This window comes from Nestor notabilis, unplaced genomic scaffold (genome assembly GCF_000696875.1).
Source record: "Nestor notabilis isolate BGI_N333 unplaced genomic scaffold, ASM69687v1 scaffold316, whole genome shotgun sequence".
In the NCBI taxonomy this organism is placed as follows: domain Eukaryota; kingdom Metazoa; phylum Chordata; class Aves; order Psittaciformes; family Psittacidae; genus Nestor; species Nestor notabilis.
In genome coordinates this window covers 74473-91739 of record NW_009932224.1, presented here as the reverse complement: position 1 = coordinate 91739, position 17267 = coordinate 74473, and the positions used below count along the sequence as shown (strand labels likewise).

Genomic DNA, 17267 nt, shown 5'->3' with positions numbered 1-17267 from the left:
CGGTGGTGGTAGGGAAAGAGTTCCCAGTCCTTCTTGGAGAACTTAGTAGCAACCTCAACCAAGAGCTTTAGCACTGTGTCAACAAAAGGCCTCCTGAAGAAGCATGAAAACACTTCAAGAGAAGTGTCAACAATGGGAGATTGTTGGGTGTGCTATTGGAAAGGTCCCTTGAGTCCCCCACCCTTTGTATGGAGAACGGCCAACAGGAAGATTGTTGGAAGAAGGGAAACTAAACATTTCTCTAAGAAATAATACCTTTTCTTTTAGTCTCCTCCGCAGCCTGTCTTTGGAAGACTGAAGCAAATTGATCTTGGGTCTTTCCCCAATGCGCTCATGAATACTGTCTTTCCGTTTGGTCTCTGACTCCTGGTTGTACTGCTGAGACTGCTTCTCCACAGCCTCTGGGCCTCGGTGTGTCTCCACGGGGATATGCACCGTGCAGACGGAGGTGTCCTCGATTTTCAAATTCTCAGTCTCTTTGGCGTTTCTGTGCGTTTCTTTGTCGTTGGGTGAGTGTTTCTGGTTGTGGTGCCATCTCCGGTTCTGGCTGTAGCCATGGTGGCCCGTCCTGCCTGAGGAGTGAGGGGCCTGGCCTCCTTGATATAGTTTCTGGTGGTCCCTGTTGTGTTTGGTGCCACCTTGCTGATGATCTGCGTGCTGCTGAGACTTGTTCCCACCAGGAAGTCTCTGCTGTCGCCTGGGAAAGCCAAAGAAAGTCATTAGTTCACCTTTTCCTGGTTCCATTTGGTCAACACATCTGTCCCACCAAGCAGCCTGGACCTTGGTGGGTTCATCCCTGGAAACGTTCAAAACCTGTGTAGATGAGGCCCTTAGTGTCATGGGTTAGTGTCATCCTCCAGTGCTGGAGGATGGTTGGACTTGATGATCTTAAAGGTCTTTTCCAACTGAACTGATTATGTGATTCTGTGGGTGGACTCTGTGGGTGTCCCTACCACAAAGGAGAACCGATTTCTTGGCATCTAACACAACCTAGTACCAACTCACAACTCTAAATCTCTTTTACCAACAAGCATATTTCAGCTGAAAGTTTCCATGAACAGTTAGATAACGTGATTTTGGTTTCCAGGAAAATCTCCCCCAGGTTTCTATGTTTTCTGTGTTGCTTCCACACTAAACCAGGGAAGACTTACTTAGTGCCAGCTGAGCAGCAGGAAGTCAGTCAGGCAAGAAACAGCAGGAGGAATTTTTTCCTGAAGACCTAAGGAACTCCTAATACAACTAGCCTACAGCATCACTTGCTACCACCTCTGCTGCACCAACACAGCATACTGCTTCACTGGTTTGTAGTGAACCATTTGAAGTGTATCAGTAATATCAAAGTGGGAAAATAAAAAGCTAAAAAGCAAATTACTGACTAAAAGAGGTGCCCACACCAAATGATTTTGTTTGGCCTTTCTCTATGCATGTCCTTCATCACTGCTATGCTGGGACAGGATACGCGCATGGATGAAGAAGATGAGGACTTTGCCGGGCTCTGGCAGTACAGGGAGCCAGGACCATTACCTCCAGATAGGAGGCTATGTGAATACAGCTCCAAATGGATAACACAACAGCCACATAGAGGAGGAACTGCCTGCAGATGGTTTGCTCAAGAGACTACAATGGCTCAGAAGGGATGAGCAAGCCCTCGTGTGCTGGCTGTAACCAAAAGCTGAGATGGCAAGTCCCCAAAAAAACAGTGGTTGAATGGAAGAAATGCTTTGGCAGTCTTGAACATTTCATATTTCCACATGGGCTGCAGCATGGCTTTCCCAAGTGGAGAAGGCAGAGATGGAACACCATCATTAAGGACGTAGTTAAGATGGAGATGGTCCTGGTGTCAGCTGCCTTCACCCGGGACAGCACAATGCTAGCCCTAAGCACAGTGGCCACTCCCTGCATGCCTGCTGCCCTTTTAACACTCATTATTGGCTCTGAGAACACAGGGGATGTCTTCCTTAATGCTCTGCTCCTTACAAGGCTGCTGGGAGCAGAACTGGAGGCTGACACGGGACAGAGAATCATAGAATGATTTGGGTTTGAAAGGACCTTAAGATCATCCAGTTCTAACCCCCCTGCCATGGGCAGGGACACCTCACACTAGACCATGTCCCCCAGGACTCTGTCCAGCCTGGCCTTGAACACTGCCAGGGATGGAGCATTTACCACTTCTTTGGGCAACATCTCCCCAGCATCATCCCCCGAAATGGGGATACAACTATGAGTGCTGCAGTGACCACACTGGTCTGCATCTGCACTGGTTATAGCTGTTATGATCCCCCCGCTCAGCCTCATCCTTACCCCAAATCACTGCCTGCACTACAGTAAATAGCAGCATTTATTTTAAACCCATCACGGAGCAATTAATTTTATTTTCATCATCTGAACCACTCAGCTAAGGGTGCTTGAATGAAGGAAGTGGCCATTCACAAATACATTTCAATGGTCAGTGGCTAAACAGCCTCCAACCCTGTCTGCCAAAGCAATCTCACCATCAAATCTGTATTCCTTGGCATCTCCAGGAGTTAAAACCTATTTTCCAAGGCCAACTGGCTCTTAACCATAAAGAGCGAGGGCTCGTGTTTGGTGAACACAGGATGAAGAGGCTTGTTCCTTGTGGCAGTGGAAGGAATTTGTGTTTAGTCTCAGACCACCAGATCCAGTTTTCTGAGATATTCGATGTGGGTTTCTTTTCTTTTTTGCAAGCTGAATGGCAGGGAATTAAAAAAAAAAAAAAAAAAAAAAAAAAAAAAAAAAAGGACGTGGGGGAAGCTTTCCTGTTTTCTGGAGCTTACAAGCATTTTATGAGTACAGATTCTCCACATCAAGTTTTCCTGGCATTTCTTTGTTTCCTCTCAGTAACGCAATCACATAAACCGCTTTGTAAAGGGCAACGCTTATTAGAAGGGGAATGTCAAAATAAAAGTTAGTTAAAGCCCTTATCTAGCACTAAGCCCTCACATGCTTAAGTATGCTGGAGTTTTGCTGATACAATTCAGCGTTTGCTTTCTGTGGTTTTGCTCTTCTCTTCACTCAGACATTGGAGTTTAACTGTTTGGGTACACTTGCAGCCATGGGTTATAAGCCACAGAGGCTGCTACTGTATTTAAGTTGCAAATATTGCACAAAAATTACAGAAGTTGCACACAAACACGGCTTTAGTTTAAGCAGAGGTAAGGCAAAATGCCTGGAAATGAGCTGGGAACCAACTTCTGCTGCAAATGCCTGCAAGAAATGTGTGCAGGAGCACTTTTTTCCCCTAAAGACAATGATCCTATAAACCAAACCGTTTCTGTTTAAGGGATGTGAGAGAAAAAAGGTTTAAGATTAAAAAAAAAAAATACCCCAAACAGTTAAGCCAATGTGGAATGTGTGAAATTGTTCAGTTTGGGGCTTTTGCCATAGGCAGAAGACAAGCAGTTCCGTCCCTGTACAGGACAGCTAAAAGGCAATATCCCCATGGCAAGGGGTAGAGCAAACACAAACCAAAGCTCTGCAGTCACCAACCACAGGACGGAAAACACCAGAGTTAAACAAGTTAGGGGAAAAAAAAAATGCAAGAAATAAAAGGCAAAGGAAGGAGAATGGCAAACAAGGAGCAACGTCCGTGACTTGGCAGCAGGCAGGGGTCTAGACAAGCATCCAGCATTCAGGCAAAGACTCGTTGTGTGCTTTTATCTTCCCAACACCCCAGCAAAGAAGAAAAGCCAAGAAGAAATAGGACTCTGCAGGGAAGAAGAGCCAAAGCAGGGAGAACGGGGCCCAGATCTTTGAACTTTCTTTAGATGCACAGCACTGCAAAGCCTGGGAAGCTGGGATGACCCATCCTTGCTCTCAGGTATGACCAAGGTGCTGGGGACACAGACAGCCCCAGGAAGGGGTAAGATGGGGACCAAGGCATCCCACCCCATGCACCCACTGTGGGTTGAGCTGATGGAAACAACCTCATGCTTGCTCAAGGGCTGGAGTGTAGGTGCCACGATGGTGGCTTGGGGTGACCCGCCAAGTTTAGGGAACCAGACCATGTAGAAATCCGAAGGCATTTCCCAACCCAGGCTTTTAAGTTTGCAATGCTGAAGGGAGGAACAGCTGAAGCTTGAATCACACACCAACACCTCCAAGAAAAGCAAGGATTCACCCCAGAAAAATGCCACAGTTAAGGGGAAATCCTCCTGTCCCTCTGCTCATCCTTTGCTGTAAGAACATGGTGCCTTGCAGGGAACTGCTACAAGAAAATGTGTCTAGACAGCACAGTGGTCTCTTACCTCTTGACTCCATTAACATTAAATAACTATTTTCACTTCAGAGGCCAAATTCTGATTCAGCTCAAAACTCCCCCTGTCTTCAGAGGGACGAGGGATTTGGCCATCGGTCAATGTGGAAACTAAAGAGACATTCAGAGTCACAAAGAAACTCCAGAAGTACTAAAAACCAAGGGGAGACAGTCAGGGTTGCCAAGCTGGAAATAGGATGGTATCGCTTCTGCTATCGTTTCTCCACTGATTTTATTTAATTAACTAAACGAGATACCTTTCAACAGAATTTAGATGTGACAAATGTCTGCTCTGTCGGAGGAGCCTACACAAACAAATCTAAGGCTTCAGCTGTCTCGGTGGTTACCAGCCTACGTGCTCAGAAATACAGGATTCCTGCAAGTTTTTACTACATGGTTTGCTCCCAAGGAAAGGGGCTGGAAGGCACAAGGCTGGGGAAAATAACTCCAGACACGTGGACAGCTGTGGTCTAAAACACAGTTGCTCCGTCCCGTCAGCCCTGCTCACATCCCCCTGAGCGAGACGAGTCCTCTGAGAGCCCCCACCATTTGTCTGGCATGCGGAGAGCCGGAGGACAACGCGGGGTTACATTCTGGTGGTTGCACGGAGATTTGGTTAGGCAATGCTTGCAAATAGTGAGAGGAACAGAGCTACAACTCCAGTGGCACTCGAGACATTCACCCTGCGGTGCAGAGCATCCCGTATGGCTGAATGGATAGTGATCCCATCCGTGGGCTCAGGGACGGGGTGCTCTGGATGTGCTGGCTCTTCCCTTTGAAGAACAACTTTGGACATCGCTCTTGCCCTCAATCCCAGGCAACTTTCCCATGGGACAAACCCTCTAGGGCATGCTAAGCTCCTCACAGGGGAGGGATGCTGGTTTTGTCCTGCTTTTTTGCAGTGCTTGAAACCTCACGGACATGGATGTGGCCACCCAGCAATTCACAGATAATACAGACTTGCAGCCACTCAGGCAAGAGGTTGAGAATAAAGATTTGGTGCCACGGCCAAGGTCAAACCTTCTGCACCCCCTTCATCCTTCTGCTACTTGAATGGCAACGTTCCTCACTGCATTTTGCAGACAGAAAGTTCCCCTACACCCTTTCTTCTGGTCTGGCAGAATCTCACCTCTGTAGCAAGATCAGGCCCAGGAATATGATGCTAATTCTTGGGAGCATCTTGTGATCATCTTTGCTGTTAACATGCCTGTCATTAATTAGCAATTGCTGTTATAAGAGCCAGATTAAGATCTTCTTCCCCTCTCATGAGGACCTCAGAACCCGCTTATCCACAAATCTGGAGGAGCAAAGCACCCCTAAGGCATGCAGCAACTGCACCTCGAACGGAGGACTGGTGAGATGGCTCTATGGGAAGAAGGGCCATCTCTCTCCATCTTCTCTGTGAAAATCCCATAGTATTTTCCATTGAAGTAGGGAAATTAAAACCCCACCTCTCCAAGTCACCAATGAAAGAGTTAAATTCGGAGACTGATAGCAACTGGGTTCTTCCCAGGATACCCAGCCTGGAAATGGAAAGAGCAGGAAGAAACAAAGTCCTCTGAAACATCCCCTGAACAAACCAATTTATCCAGGCCCAGCCTTTCTGTACTAAGCATATTCCAGCCAGAACAGCTGCTTCACCTTGTGTGATGCAGCTCCACAGATAACTGGAGGACTGGCAATGGGCACTGCTGGAAGGGTTTGGCAGTGCTGCTGTGGTCAAAATACCCATCATCACTGGCTTTGGGCATCTAAGGGACACTGTGGTCCAAACTACAGAGCCTGAAGGATCCCAGTTAGGAGCTGGTGCAATTGTACAGGGTCTAAAATTGGTCCTGGATGTCTGGAGAATATTGCTATTAATATAATGAGGAGAAAGGTCTGAATTTCTATTCTAGAGGCTCAACTTCCTCCAAGATTGTTCTTCACCAATCCTACCTCCACCAAAGGTATTCTAGTGTTTTACGTGTGTGTATAATGAGAACTCATTGTTGCTATGGTGCAGGGAGCAACACGGTCCAGCCATGGCCATTTTCTATCCTTGCCATGACCGAGAGTGAGAAACACTCAAAAAAGCTTAATGGTTCCACACAATTAAATAAAAAACCTCAAACCCCCACAGAAAGCAACAAGACCAGCTCCAAGGATGAAGAACACAGGACTTCTGTGTGTTTTCGCTTTGGCTTTCTCTCTCAAACTGATTTCGCTTGGCTCCAGTTTAATTTTTGTTTGCATTTTTGTCAGATGAGAAGGGAACAAGATGTCATGTTCACTCCTGAGAACAAAAATGAAATTATTCACACTTCTTTTATGCCTTTCTGTCAACAGGGTTAAATTCTACCCCAACCACCAGACCCAGACCACACATTTGTATGGACACAGCATTTTGGAAGCGTACAAAATCCACCTGTCAAAATGGTGGTGATTAGGATCTAATACCATCTTTGTAGGGTTTAGATATAATGCGTCCTTTAGATCTTGCATGTACGCACCCTTGGAAACATACAATGAACTCCAGAAGGCAAGCACAGCCAACAAAAACAACACTATGAGGGTAGAGATGTTTTTGATGAGGCTCACAGCATCTGGCTGCTGGGAAAAGCATTATGAAACCTTCAGACAAGCTGCATAGCCAGGCACAACTCCTCTTGTCACCACCTTGGTCTTGGGGTACAACCGCTGCTGACAACCCAAGGGAGAGTTGTCAGCAAAACATCTGTCTTTGTTTGCTAGAGATGAGTTAATTTGGCCTTTAAAACATCACTGGGCTCACTATAAACCAACAGGGTAGTACTGATTTTACAGTAAGGGTGCTGAGGCGCTGGCACAGGGTGCCCAGAGAAGCTGTGGCTGCCCCATCCCTGGCAGTGTTCAAGGCCAGGTTGGACACAGGGGCTTGGAGCAACCTGCTCTAGTGGAAGGTGTCCCTGCCCGTGGCAGGGGTTGGAGCTGGAGGAGCTCTAAGGTCCCTTCCAACCCAAAATATTCTACAATCCTATGATTTGATGACTGAAGGGCTTCACAGAGAGATAGCCAGAGTGCTCATGCAATTGGTCCTCATCCTACATGGGTGTAGGATTGACACAAAGCATGGTTCATCTTGGGGTGCACTATCTTCTGCTATGAGATACTGAAAGACTTGACCTTTCCACACACAGAAATGGACCTGATTTCTCCCTGTGCCTTCCTGCAGCATCACTTCATACCACTGGTGTCCACTACTTCTCCCCCCATGGTAATGGACATCTCATTCACATAGAATCATAGAATCAACCTTTCCTAGGTTGGAAAAGACCTTTAGGATCATCAAGTCCAACCATTACCCCAAGGCTGCCAAGGCCACCACTAGACCATACCGCTGAGGGTCTCATCGACATGGTTTTTGAACACTTGAAGGACTTTTGAACAACTAAGGGACTTACAGGGTGACCAGATGAGCACCCACTCTGCAGACTGTGCTGCAGGTGCAGAGACAGTGCTGCTGGGATGAAAGGACATGAGACAAAGTCTATGGGAGCAGACTCAGCAAAGCATTGAAGAACAAACTTCAGTCTATTGCTGAAGTCCAATGCAAGCCCTCACGTTCTGCAATGCCTGGCCGCACAGGCTGACTGAGTCAGCTATTTTCTTCTAAGCTTCATGGAAATGAATCTTCAGGAGGAATTTAAGTAGCTGTTTTGTAACACCAGCTTGGGAAAGACATCCCAAGTACAGATGGCATGTGAGATAGCTCCAAAACAGCTCTTTAAATGCTTTGCTGGATCTCCCACAAATCATTAGGGATGTCCAGATGGGGGCCCTTGTTGCACAGAGCGGGCAACCAGCTAGGAAGACACCCCCCGGTCTTCAAGGCAGACTGCCCAGACTGGTGTAGAAATCACTGCAGTGATTCCATGTAGAAATTGCTTGGAAATGGTTCTCTCCATAAACTACATTACTTGGAATCGTGTTTTTGGATTGTTAGCGTACCGTAAACATGATTGCAAAAATTACATGAAAACCATAGGAAAATACAGTGACGAGGAACTGGATCCAGTTTAGACAAAATAGTCTAAACTTGAAAGACACATCCACAGCACATGAAGGTTCCCACAGTCTGCTGAGTGGATCCTGGTAAGAATGTGACTTGAATGAATATAGATTAATCTTTTACTACTTAGCAATAAAAAAGCTTATACCTCAGACTCCAGGCTGCCTCCTTTAAAAATACACCAGGGCTGATCAGTTATCCCGAGATCTGATAATCCTCCAAGAGATATAAACTTTAAACCCACGCCAAGACGCACAGACACAGCCCACCACCATCCCTCCATGGTCCTGTCCCTCAAGATACATCCTAAATAGTATGTACAGGCCCCCACCTGCTGCCTTTTTGTTCAGCTGTCTTCCCTTAGACCTCTGTGACTCTTTGACCTGCAGCGAGGAGACGTCCTAGGTTTTTTCCATATCCTATTTATACCAGTGCTTTCTAGTGAAGAAAGAATTGTCTTTGCTGTAGAAGCTAAGGCAAGATCTGACAGGATCTCCTAACAGCTGCCCAGACACATGAGATGACCCAAAGTCAATGGCAAGCAATTACTTCCGACACGGGGATCTGGTAAAACACCAACCCAAGGAGCAGAGATGCTTTAGACTGAATGTGTGCCAGAACCCTTTATCAACACATTAAATAAATTGCTTTAAAATTGATGCAGCGTGCTATAGCTTAGTGTAGAGCTTTGAAGAGCTAGGATTCATCTGGACATTGACTTACTGCAACCCAGTGATAATTCCATGCAGTTTCCCAAATGTTTACCGAAGTGTCCCACTGTCCAAAGAGGAGTTGTGTCTTCTTGAACCCATTCCCACCTCTTCTCCCATGCTACCCCCAACACTTGCATGGATGTGTTGAGCTGATTCACTCCAAAAATTAACTTTCTCCTGGCTGAGTTTCCATTCATCAGTTTGGATGGGAGCACACTGATTGTGGGGAAGGCACAGAGCCGGGTCACTTTCTGCAGCTCCAGTGCCACGTGGCTGCTGGCCTTTGCTTTAATCAGGGAATTGGGATGATCCATAGCATCTGCACAATGCTGGGAATGGATGGAGCAATGTTAGTTTAAATGAAAGAAAGAAGCCTGTTGTCCACTCGTGCCCCGGAGGCTGTCACGCTAAATAAAGACATTATCAGAGAAAGAGCAGATACTCAGCGCCTTCATGCCTGTTAATGACCCCGGCACCTTCCCAATCAATCCAGGGACTCTCTTTCCCACAGATGGTCCCTTGGAGACAGACTGCTGTGGCTTTAGTGGGAATAAATGGAAACAAAACAGTTAACAAATACCCAAAAATAGAGCGTAGTTAACTTTTTTTTTTTTTTTTTAATATGGAGATGAAAAATCCCTGGGTGATTTACATGCCAGCAGAGATATTAGCTGCATATAATAGATGCAATATTTTTAATACTAATATTTTGGGCTGAGACAAGAGTGGGAATGGAAAGTATTTCCAGTGCCTTGACTTCTTTATTTTGCAAACATCAGTTGCTAACTGGGGTCAGACAGAAATATTGTTTCTGCAACAAGAGCCCAAACAACTTGAGCTGGCAACTTCTTCACACACTAACCATGCCAGGAGGCCCTGCAGAGCTTCAGCACTTCGCTCCCTCCCAGGTCTCCAGGGCCAACATCCCCATCTTGGGCTTGCAGGGAGAAGGAGCAGGGTGGTAAATGCTCTCCTGCAGAGAGGGTGGCTACTTGCCATGGCCAAGAACTGGAAGTCACCACCCAAAGCATGCAGCCACACCACTGGAAGTGCTGCTGGGCTTCTTCAAATGGGCCGGGTCTTATGGGAAGACCTTGTGTGACACAGGGGATGCCATGGAACCTTTTTTTACCCATCAAAAGCATCAACCTCTGCTTGCCCTTAGTTCAGTTGCCAGATAAATTTGGAGAGCAACGTGGCAGCAGAAAGCCCTCAGTGCTCGTTCCAAGAGATCACCAGCAACGGCATATTTATATTTTCTAGTGAAGAAAGAATTGTCTATAGAGGACATTGAAAGCAGGAGAAATAAACAAGTTATTTCACTTCATATTCACTCCAGTAAACAGTTGCTGACAACACTTCCATGAACTTGTGCTGGAAAACAAGGTGTAGATGGATAAATCCATTTCCAGTACTGAGGAGCCATGCCGGAAACACTCCACCAAAGAGAAAGCCATTTCAATAACAGATCGGTTTCCTAGTGCAGAGGAACCTGCCGCTATATTTCCTTCCCTCAATTCTGCCTGGCTGAAATAGCATCACGTAGACAGTTGTGTTTTGCACTACATGACACTGAAAGAGCAGCCTTGAAGGACAGACTGATGGGTGACTGGGTTTGCATATATGAGGATCTGGTGCCAAGGGTTCACTGCAAGGTCTGCAGGGGGGGAAGGTCCACTAACAGCCCCTTCCCTCCTTTCTGCCTGGGTTTCCTTGCAGGGAAAGGGGGGATGCTGAGAGCAGCCCTCTGCCAATACGCACTTTGAGGTTGATGGACAATAAACCACCAACTGTCTTCCCTGCGGACAGCTCTTGCATTGGTTCCCTGTGGCTCTTCCTACATCTGATTCACCCAAGACCACCCAACACACATTCCTGCCCATACAATGCGGACTTTCCTGACAGCTTGGTTAAAATCAAGTCACATCATCAGCTACCAAAGCAACACCAATACAAGCAAGATGACGAAGGTGCCTTGGATTGGAGGGCTATGGAGATGCTCCGAGGTCTGGAGCACCTTTCCAGGCTGGGAGACAGGCTGAGAGAGCTGGGGTTGTTCAGCCTGGCGAAGGCTCTGGGGAGACCTTAGAGTACTCCTTTAAAAGACCTTTAAGTACTGGGAGACTAAGGGGGCTTAGAAGAAAGATGGGGACAGGATTTTTAGTAGGGCCTATAGCGACAGGACAAGGGGTGGTGGTTTTAAACTAAAGGAGGGGAGATTCAGAATAAGTATAAGGGAGAAATGTTTTACTATGAGGGTGATGAGGCCCTGGCACAGGTTTCCCAGAGAGATGGTAGATGTCCCATCCCTGGAAACGTTCAGGGCCAGGCTGGATGGTATGTGGAGCAGCCGTTCAATGGTTCTGTGATCCCAGAGCAGGCACTGCTGAATGCTTCTGTCAATGGTCTTGCTTTCAAAATGTCAAACCCTATTTTGAACGCTGATTCCCACTTTGCTGAACACTACTGAAGAGTTAAGGTAGTGTTCAACAGGCACTTAACCTGCAGGCACAGCCCTGTGAGCACTTCACTTCTAACGACACGAAAAGAAGAATGGTTATTACCAAAAGGAGGTATTCACATAATGCACCATTAAACTGTCAAGCTTCGCTATAGGAGATGTGAGCTCCAGAAGTCTGCAAGGATTCAAAAAGCACATTGCCAAAGTCACAAAAGGAAAATCCATCAGGATCTACTGAACACTAAGGTGGGCAAATGTGGTCCTGCAGATCCTCAAAGTGTAAATTCATCGAGAATCATACATCTTGGTTGGAAATGAACCTAAAGATCATTAAGTTAGGAAGAGGAGAGCACTGCTGGGAAGCAGCATTACATGCATACCCGGTTCTTCTCATGCTCCTCTTGGTGTCCATTGCTGGTGACCAAGACAGGCAGGCTGGTGTTACCCATCACAGCCCTCCTCCTGCTCTTACTGACCTCCCAACCAGCTCCAGCACACCACTATCCCCTCTAATTGCAAACTAAGAACTCCTGCCCCTGCGCTGATGCAGAACATCATGGCAATGATAAGATAAGGCGAGTTATCTCCCAGCTGGGTAGGGAGCTGTGGCACAAGGCTCTCTGCACGCACAGCCAGCGGCACGCTCGGGCAATTACCGCTGCCTGGCTCACGTGCTGTAATTCATTAAGTCACAGTAACGCAATCACCCAGCTGAGCCCTTTTAGGAACAAACCGCCGAGACAATATTGTCCTCTGGGGACCTGCAGTTCACAGAATTAATTCAGTGTAATAACTCCCAGCGATGCTGCGGACAATCAGACCGAGAGAAATGATGATCTGTCTCTAAACTGCCTGTAACCAACCCCTCAGCTGATGCCCTGCGACCGCTGGCTCTGCTCGGGCAGGCAGGGCAAGTGCTGACTGTTAACTTGGGAATTTCACTTGATCCTCCAGGAACCTCATCGTGAAGGACCAGTGCTCCAATAATGAGCCACAGAATTGTTAAGGATGGAAAGGACCTTCAGAGACCATCTAGTCCAAGGCAGGGCCACTCAGGGCAGATCACACAGGCACGTGTCCATGCAGGTTTGAACGTCTCCAGAGAGGAGACTTCACAACCCCCATGGGCAGTCTGTCCCAGTGCTCTGACACCCTCAACGCAAAGAAGTTCTTCCTCATGTTGGGCTGAAACTTGTTGTGTTTCAGTTTATGGCCATTGCTCCTTGTCTGGCCACTGAGCACCACTGAAAAGAGTCTGGCACCATCCTCCTGGTGCCACCTCTGAGACGTTTATATGCATTAGTGAGTTCTTCATCTAGTTCCACAGGATGCTCAGCTTCAGCTGGTGCAACTTACTCATATGGTTTAGTTTTAGGAAGTCCTGCAAGGAGCAGGCAGTTGGATTCTTATGATCCTTATGGGATCCTTCCAACTTGAGAAATTCTATGATTCCTTTCCAAGATGCACCTTCACTGCAGTTGCTCCTGAAAACGTGGCCTGTCCTTCACCATTGGTTCAAAGCATATAAGTCTTAAGTAGGACAGTGACTAATATTTTTGCAGCACCTCTGCTTAGGTGCTGTCAGCTGCCTAGAAGAGATTTTTGCATCGTTACACTCTAAACACGAAGAACTAGCTAGATGCTAGTATTGCTACTCATCATTGCAGGCAAGTACACCACCAGAGACTTGCTTTTGTCCTTGAAAAGAAGAAACTTCTCCAGAGTTTGGTCAGAACAAGAGCTTTCCCACAAATGGCAGCTTTTTACAGCCACCATCACACTGGCTCAGTTCTACTCCCTGCTCAGCATGGATGGCTGTGACATCCCCAGTGGCTTTGGGATGTTCCCTCTGCATCCCCAAAGAGATGCAGAAACACCCACCAGCTCCCAGGAGAGCATGGAGAAGACAGGAGCATAAAGAGGAGGACAAAAACATGACTTCCAGATGCTGCTTCAGGGGTTCAGACCCAAACACAGTTAAACCTAATTAATGAAACCTACTGAGAAGGAAAAGGGTGTTTCAACCTTTTCAATTCCTTCCCTTCCTCTCTCTTTCTTCTGTTCCAACACCATGTGTTGAGTTCAGTAAATGCACTGCAAATCATTTAGCTCAATGATAGCTTTCAGCAAGTACCCAGTCCATCCGAAACATTCCGTTTTGTTCCAGCTAGAAACAGCACTTCAGCACTAAAATAACATCTTTATATTGTTGCTTTCTTTAATAAACATCCTCTCCTCTCACTGCAAAGCCTTCAGTAAATGGCCCTGGAAGAACAAAAGACATTTCTGTATTGTTTTAAGTTCTCTTCCTTTCTGAAAACCTCAATTAAAACGGTGAAAAAGCAAACGTGTCACTACTATACTCTGTAATTATGAACTCATTTCTATTCACTCGCCCAGCAGGAGAGGTTTGTCCTGGTGACCTCTGGGAATGGGTTTCTAAGGCTTTTCCAAAATTTCACAGCCTTAAAAACGACACGTTCATGTCAGCCGTAAAACACGTTCACCTTCCCCTTCACCCAAAATAACTTCCAATCTTAAAATCCAGGGTGAGGGCCATTCCTGTGACTATTTTTATTTGTGAAAGGAGGCCTAGGCTGGCCATGAATAGATCGGCATGGGAGCAGCTCTGGAAATAGTGCAACCCTTCAAGACAGCGTGAAAATTGCATGAATACGGGCTGCCAGCTTATTATAACGAGTTTTCAAATGACTACCTTGCATGGCACACTCCTGAGTGATAGTCAGGGTTCTCTTGGCCATCTTTCCACCACAAAAACTACCTGGCCTGAAGAGGACATGTGCAAGTGTGATGCCGATCCCTTGCCAATGTGATGCTTGCAGGAACAAGTGTGTTTTCAATTGTTAGAGTCCCTCTGAGAAAACATTTTGTGAGACAAAACTGCTGGGACAACTTGATTGTATATGCATATATCTTGGTTACACAGGTGTGCGTGTCTATATGTATATATATATATATCTTCAAGCAGAGAGTGAAAGATAAGGAGGGTAAATAAAAGGGAAAACCATTTTGTTGTAAGAGATTGAACAGTGGACAGCAAGACGATGTCTGAGAACTCAGTATCAGATAATAAGGAATGCAGAATAGCAGATTTTGACATAAAGTAATATTGTCCTTTAAATGAAAACTAGAAAACAGCTTTAAAATTCACACACAGTTCTACAATCCACACTGCTTTAGGGTCCCTTCCTGATCCTCCCACGATTTCATGTGCCCATGACACACCTAGGCATACATATTTCTTTTCTTTTAACAGTTAAGACCAAATCCAAGGCAGCACGTACACATCCACAACACAGCTTAGGCAGACCTGAGGATGCTACAGCTCACCAATTCCCCAAATCCCACGAAGGATTTGGGTCATCTCATGTCTTCTCTGAAACGTAAGTGTCAAAGGCATCACTGCCATGCATGTCCTGAGCTGCCACCATCAACTCAGACTCCCTCAGTTCAGCCAGCTCCTGCCTTAGGATTCATCAACTGGGCATCCATGAACCAGCTCCCTTCTGGAAGAAACCTTCTAGAAGGAGGTACAAACTGTTATTTGAAGTAAAAACGAGTTTGGGGTTGTAGAAGGAACTGCCAATGCTTTAAGGGGCTCAGGTCTAAACCCTTCCACCTGTGTTGACAACAGTTCTGTTGATACCTCTGTATGAAAAATGAAGGGCAAAAAAAGCCTACTACACACTTCACCCACGAAACACCAAGGACTCCTGTCAAGTCCTGCTCATTAGCAGCACCAAGCCAGCTTGGTTGGTAGACCTCGTAGGGTCTACCTACCTGGGTAGGTAGCTACCAGCTGATCTATCTACCTGATCTACCTACCTGCCTACCTAGCTGATGGGTAAGGGAGGCTTGCCCTGGCCAGTGAAGCCAGGCAGCCTCAACAAGGGGTTGAGGTAAACACAGATGAAGGATCTCACCCGCCTCAAGAAGCGCCAAGGCAGCACTCTCTGCAAGCGTGAAAACATCTTGGTGGAAACCCTTGCTTTCCTTGGCTGAGAAGAGATTTCCTCTCCATGAGATGGGAGAGAGCGGGATGCCCAGTCTCAGGTCTTTGTTCTTGCTGAAGAGAGCCCAGAAACAAATCCCTATCCCAAGCGCTTCCTCTGGTGTGAGGTGTTTTGGCTCAACTCCTCCCACAGCTCTTTGTTTTTCAGACTTCCTTGGTTCTGGTCAACATGGGAAGGCAAAATAAAGCAAGGAAACCTGTTCTCATAAGATGGCCAGATTCATGTTTATTATGTGAGGGCCAGAAGATCTCAGTGAGAATCTTTCCAGGGCTCTCCAAGCATCTCTGATTGCCACCTTTGGGAATTCCCACCTTGTCCCAGGGGAAGGGGAATTCCTGGGACATCCTTTCCATGCAGCACTGGATTTTCTGTAGAGTTGCTCATTAAGTCTTGTGCAGGACTTCTACCAGAGTCTGTCAGGCCTTGCTTAGCATACAGAACTACTGCTCCATGAACAGCTTACAGCAGCAAGATGCTTTTATGAAGAACACAGGCATGGGGTATGGGTTACACATCATCACACAGAGGGTGGGTTCAATTTGCCTAATTTTAGGTGTCTGCCGTGTCAAGAGGCCAAATGTGAGGTGGGGATCTAAACTCCATGATAGCCCAACCGGTTACAGGAGGTGGAGACTGGAAAGGGAGTCACCTGGCCAAATGCTTGGAGGTGAACCATGCTCCAAACTCCATTGACCATCTCCAGGTGTAACGTGTACTTTGGTACCAAATTCATATATGGCCAACACAGTCATGGACACATGCGGTGGGATTCAGATGGTGGCATCCCTGAAATAGCATCTGTGATCATGTGAAACCCAGCAGCCTCTGATAAAGATGAGAACTGAAATGAGGCCTCCCATGTCCCCCCAAAGGCTAGAGATACGAGAGCTTTTGCTTTGCTAGCCTTCTCCTTAGCTTTAGAGCCACCATGAGCTCCTGCTCCCTGCTCTCTAACGCTCACAAGAATGGGCAGCAGCAGAAAAGGAGTGAACAGCTTGTGGTGTCAACAGCTCACTGTCCTTCACATCAGCCCCTATTGTAACACAGGAACAAGATACCTCATAAATACTGAGTTTTGATGAAATTAGATGTCTCTCCACCACAGCAACACACTGATGTTCTGGATATTTTTGCTGGACAAATTATTTTTCTTTCTGTGAAGTAACACTGTAAGACCCTGACCTTATCCAGCAGGCCATTACATATCTATTGAGGTTTCATAATAGTAACATGTTTTGCCGGTGGTACATAAAGTCTTTCAATCAGCTGCAGAGATGGAGAAAAACAACCTGCAAAAGCTTCCTGATGCCATGAAGTCTACTGGCAGCTTGGCAATTCAGATTAAATTTAGTCTGCAGGACAGGGGTCACTTCAGTCGCCAAGATCATAAAAAAAAAAGAAATAAAAAGTCTTGTGTTGCAGAGTTTTTATGTAATGACAAAGCCGCTCTCAATAGAGGTGGCAACCCTGCAGCTGGGAAACGCACCCAGCTCTCTCCTGCCACTGCCTCCTGGCATTAAAAATAAGGAACAATGAAAGGAAAGGATTAAATTTGCTTAGATGAGTATCTTTTAACCCTTCTGCAACCATGCCTTTTGCTAGGCACAGACGGACGTAGCAGATATGGAGAATGGTAACGGATACACATCTTCGGAAGATCTGCTCATGTGGAGCGTGTCCTGTTGAACTCATGCAGGTTTATCTTTCTCTGTACATTAGTCCTGAGCCTACAGAGCTCTGATAACTACAGAAGTAT

The 17267-nt window shown here is 46.5% G+C and overlaps 1 protein-coding gene across 2 annotated transcripts in view; it reads right to left on the bottom strand.

Annotated features, from left to right (window-relative positions):
- CTIF (CBP80/20-dependent translation initiation factor) overlaps positions 1 to 17267 on the bottom strand; it is a 117324-nt gene that overhangs the window by 39408 nt on the left and 60649 nt on the right. For both annotated transcript variants that reach the window (XM_010016258.1, XM_010016259.1), the window contains exon 8: positions 256 to 697. In XM_010016258.1, the coding sequence (XP_010014560.1) occupies positions 256 to 697 (442 nt within the window). The remainder of the gene's footprint in view (positions 1 to 255; positions 698 to 17267) is intronic.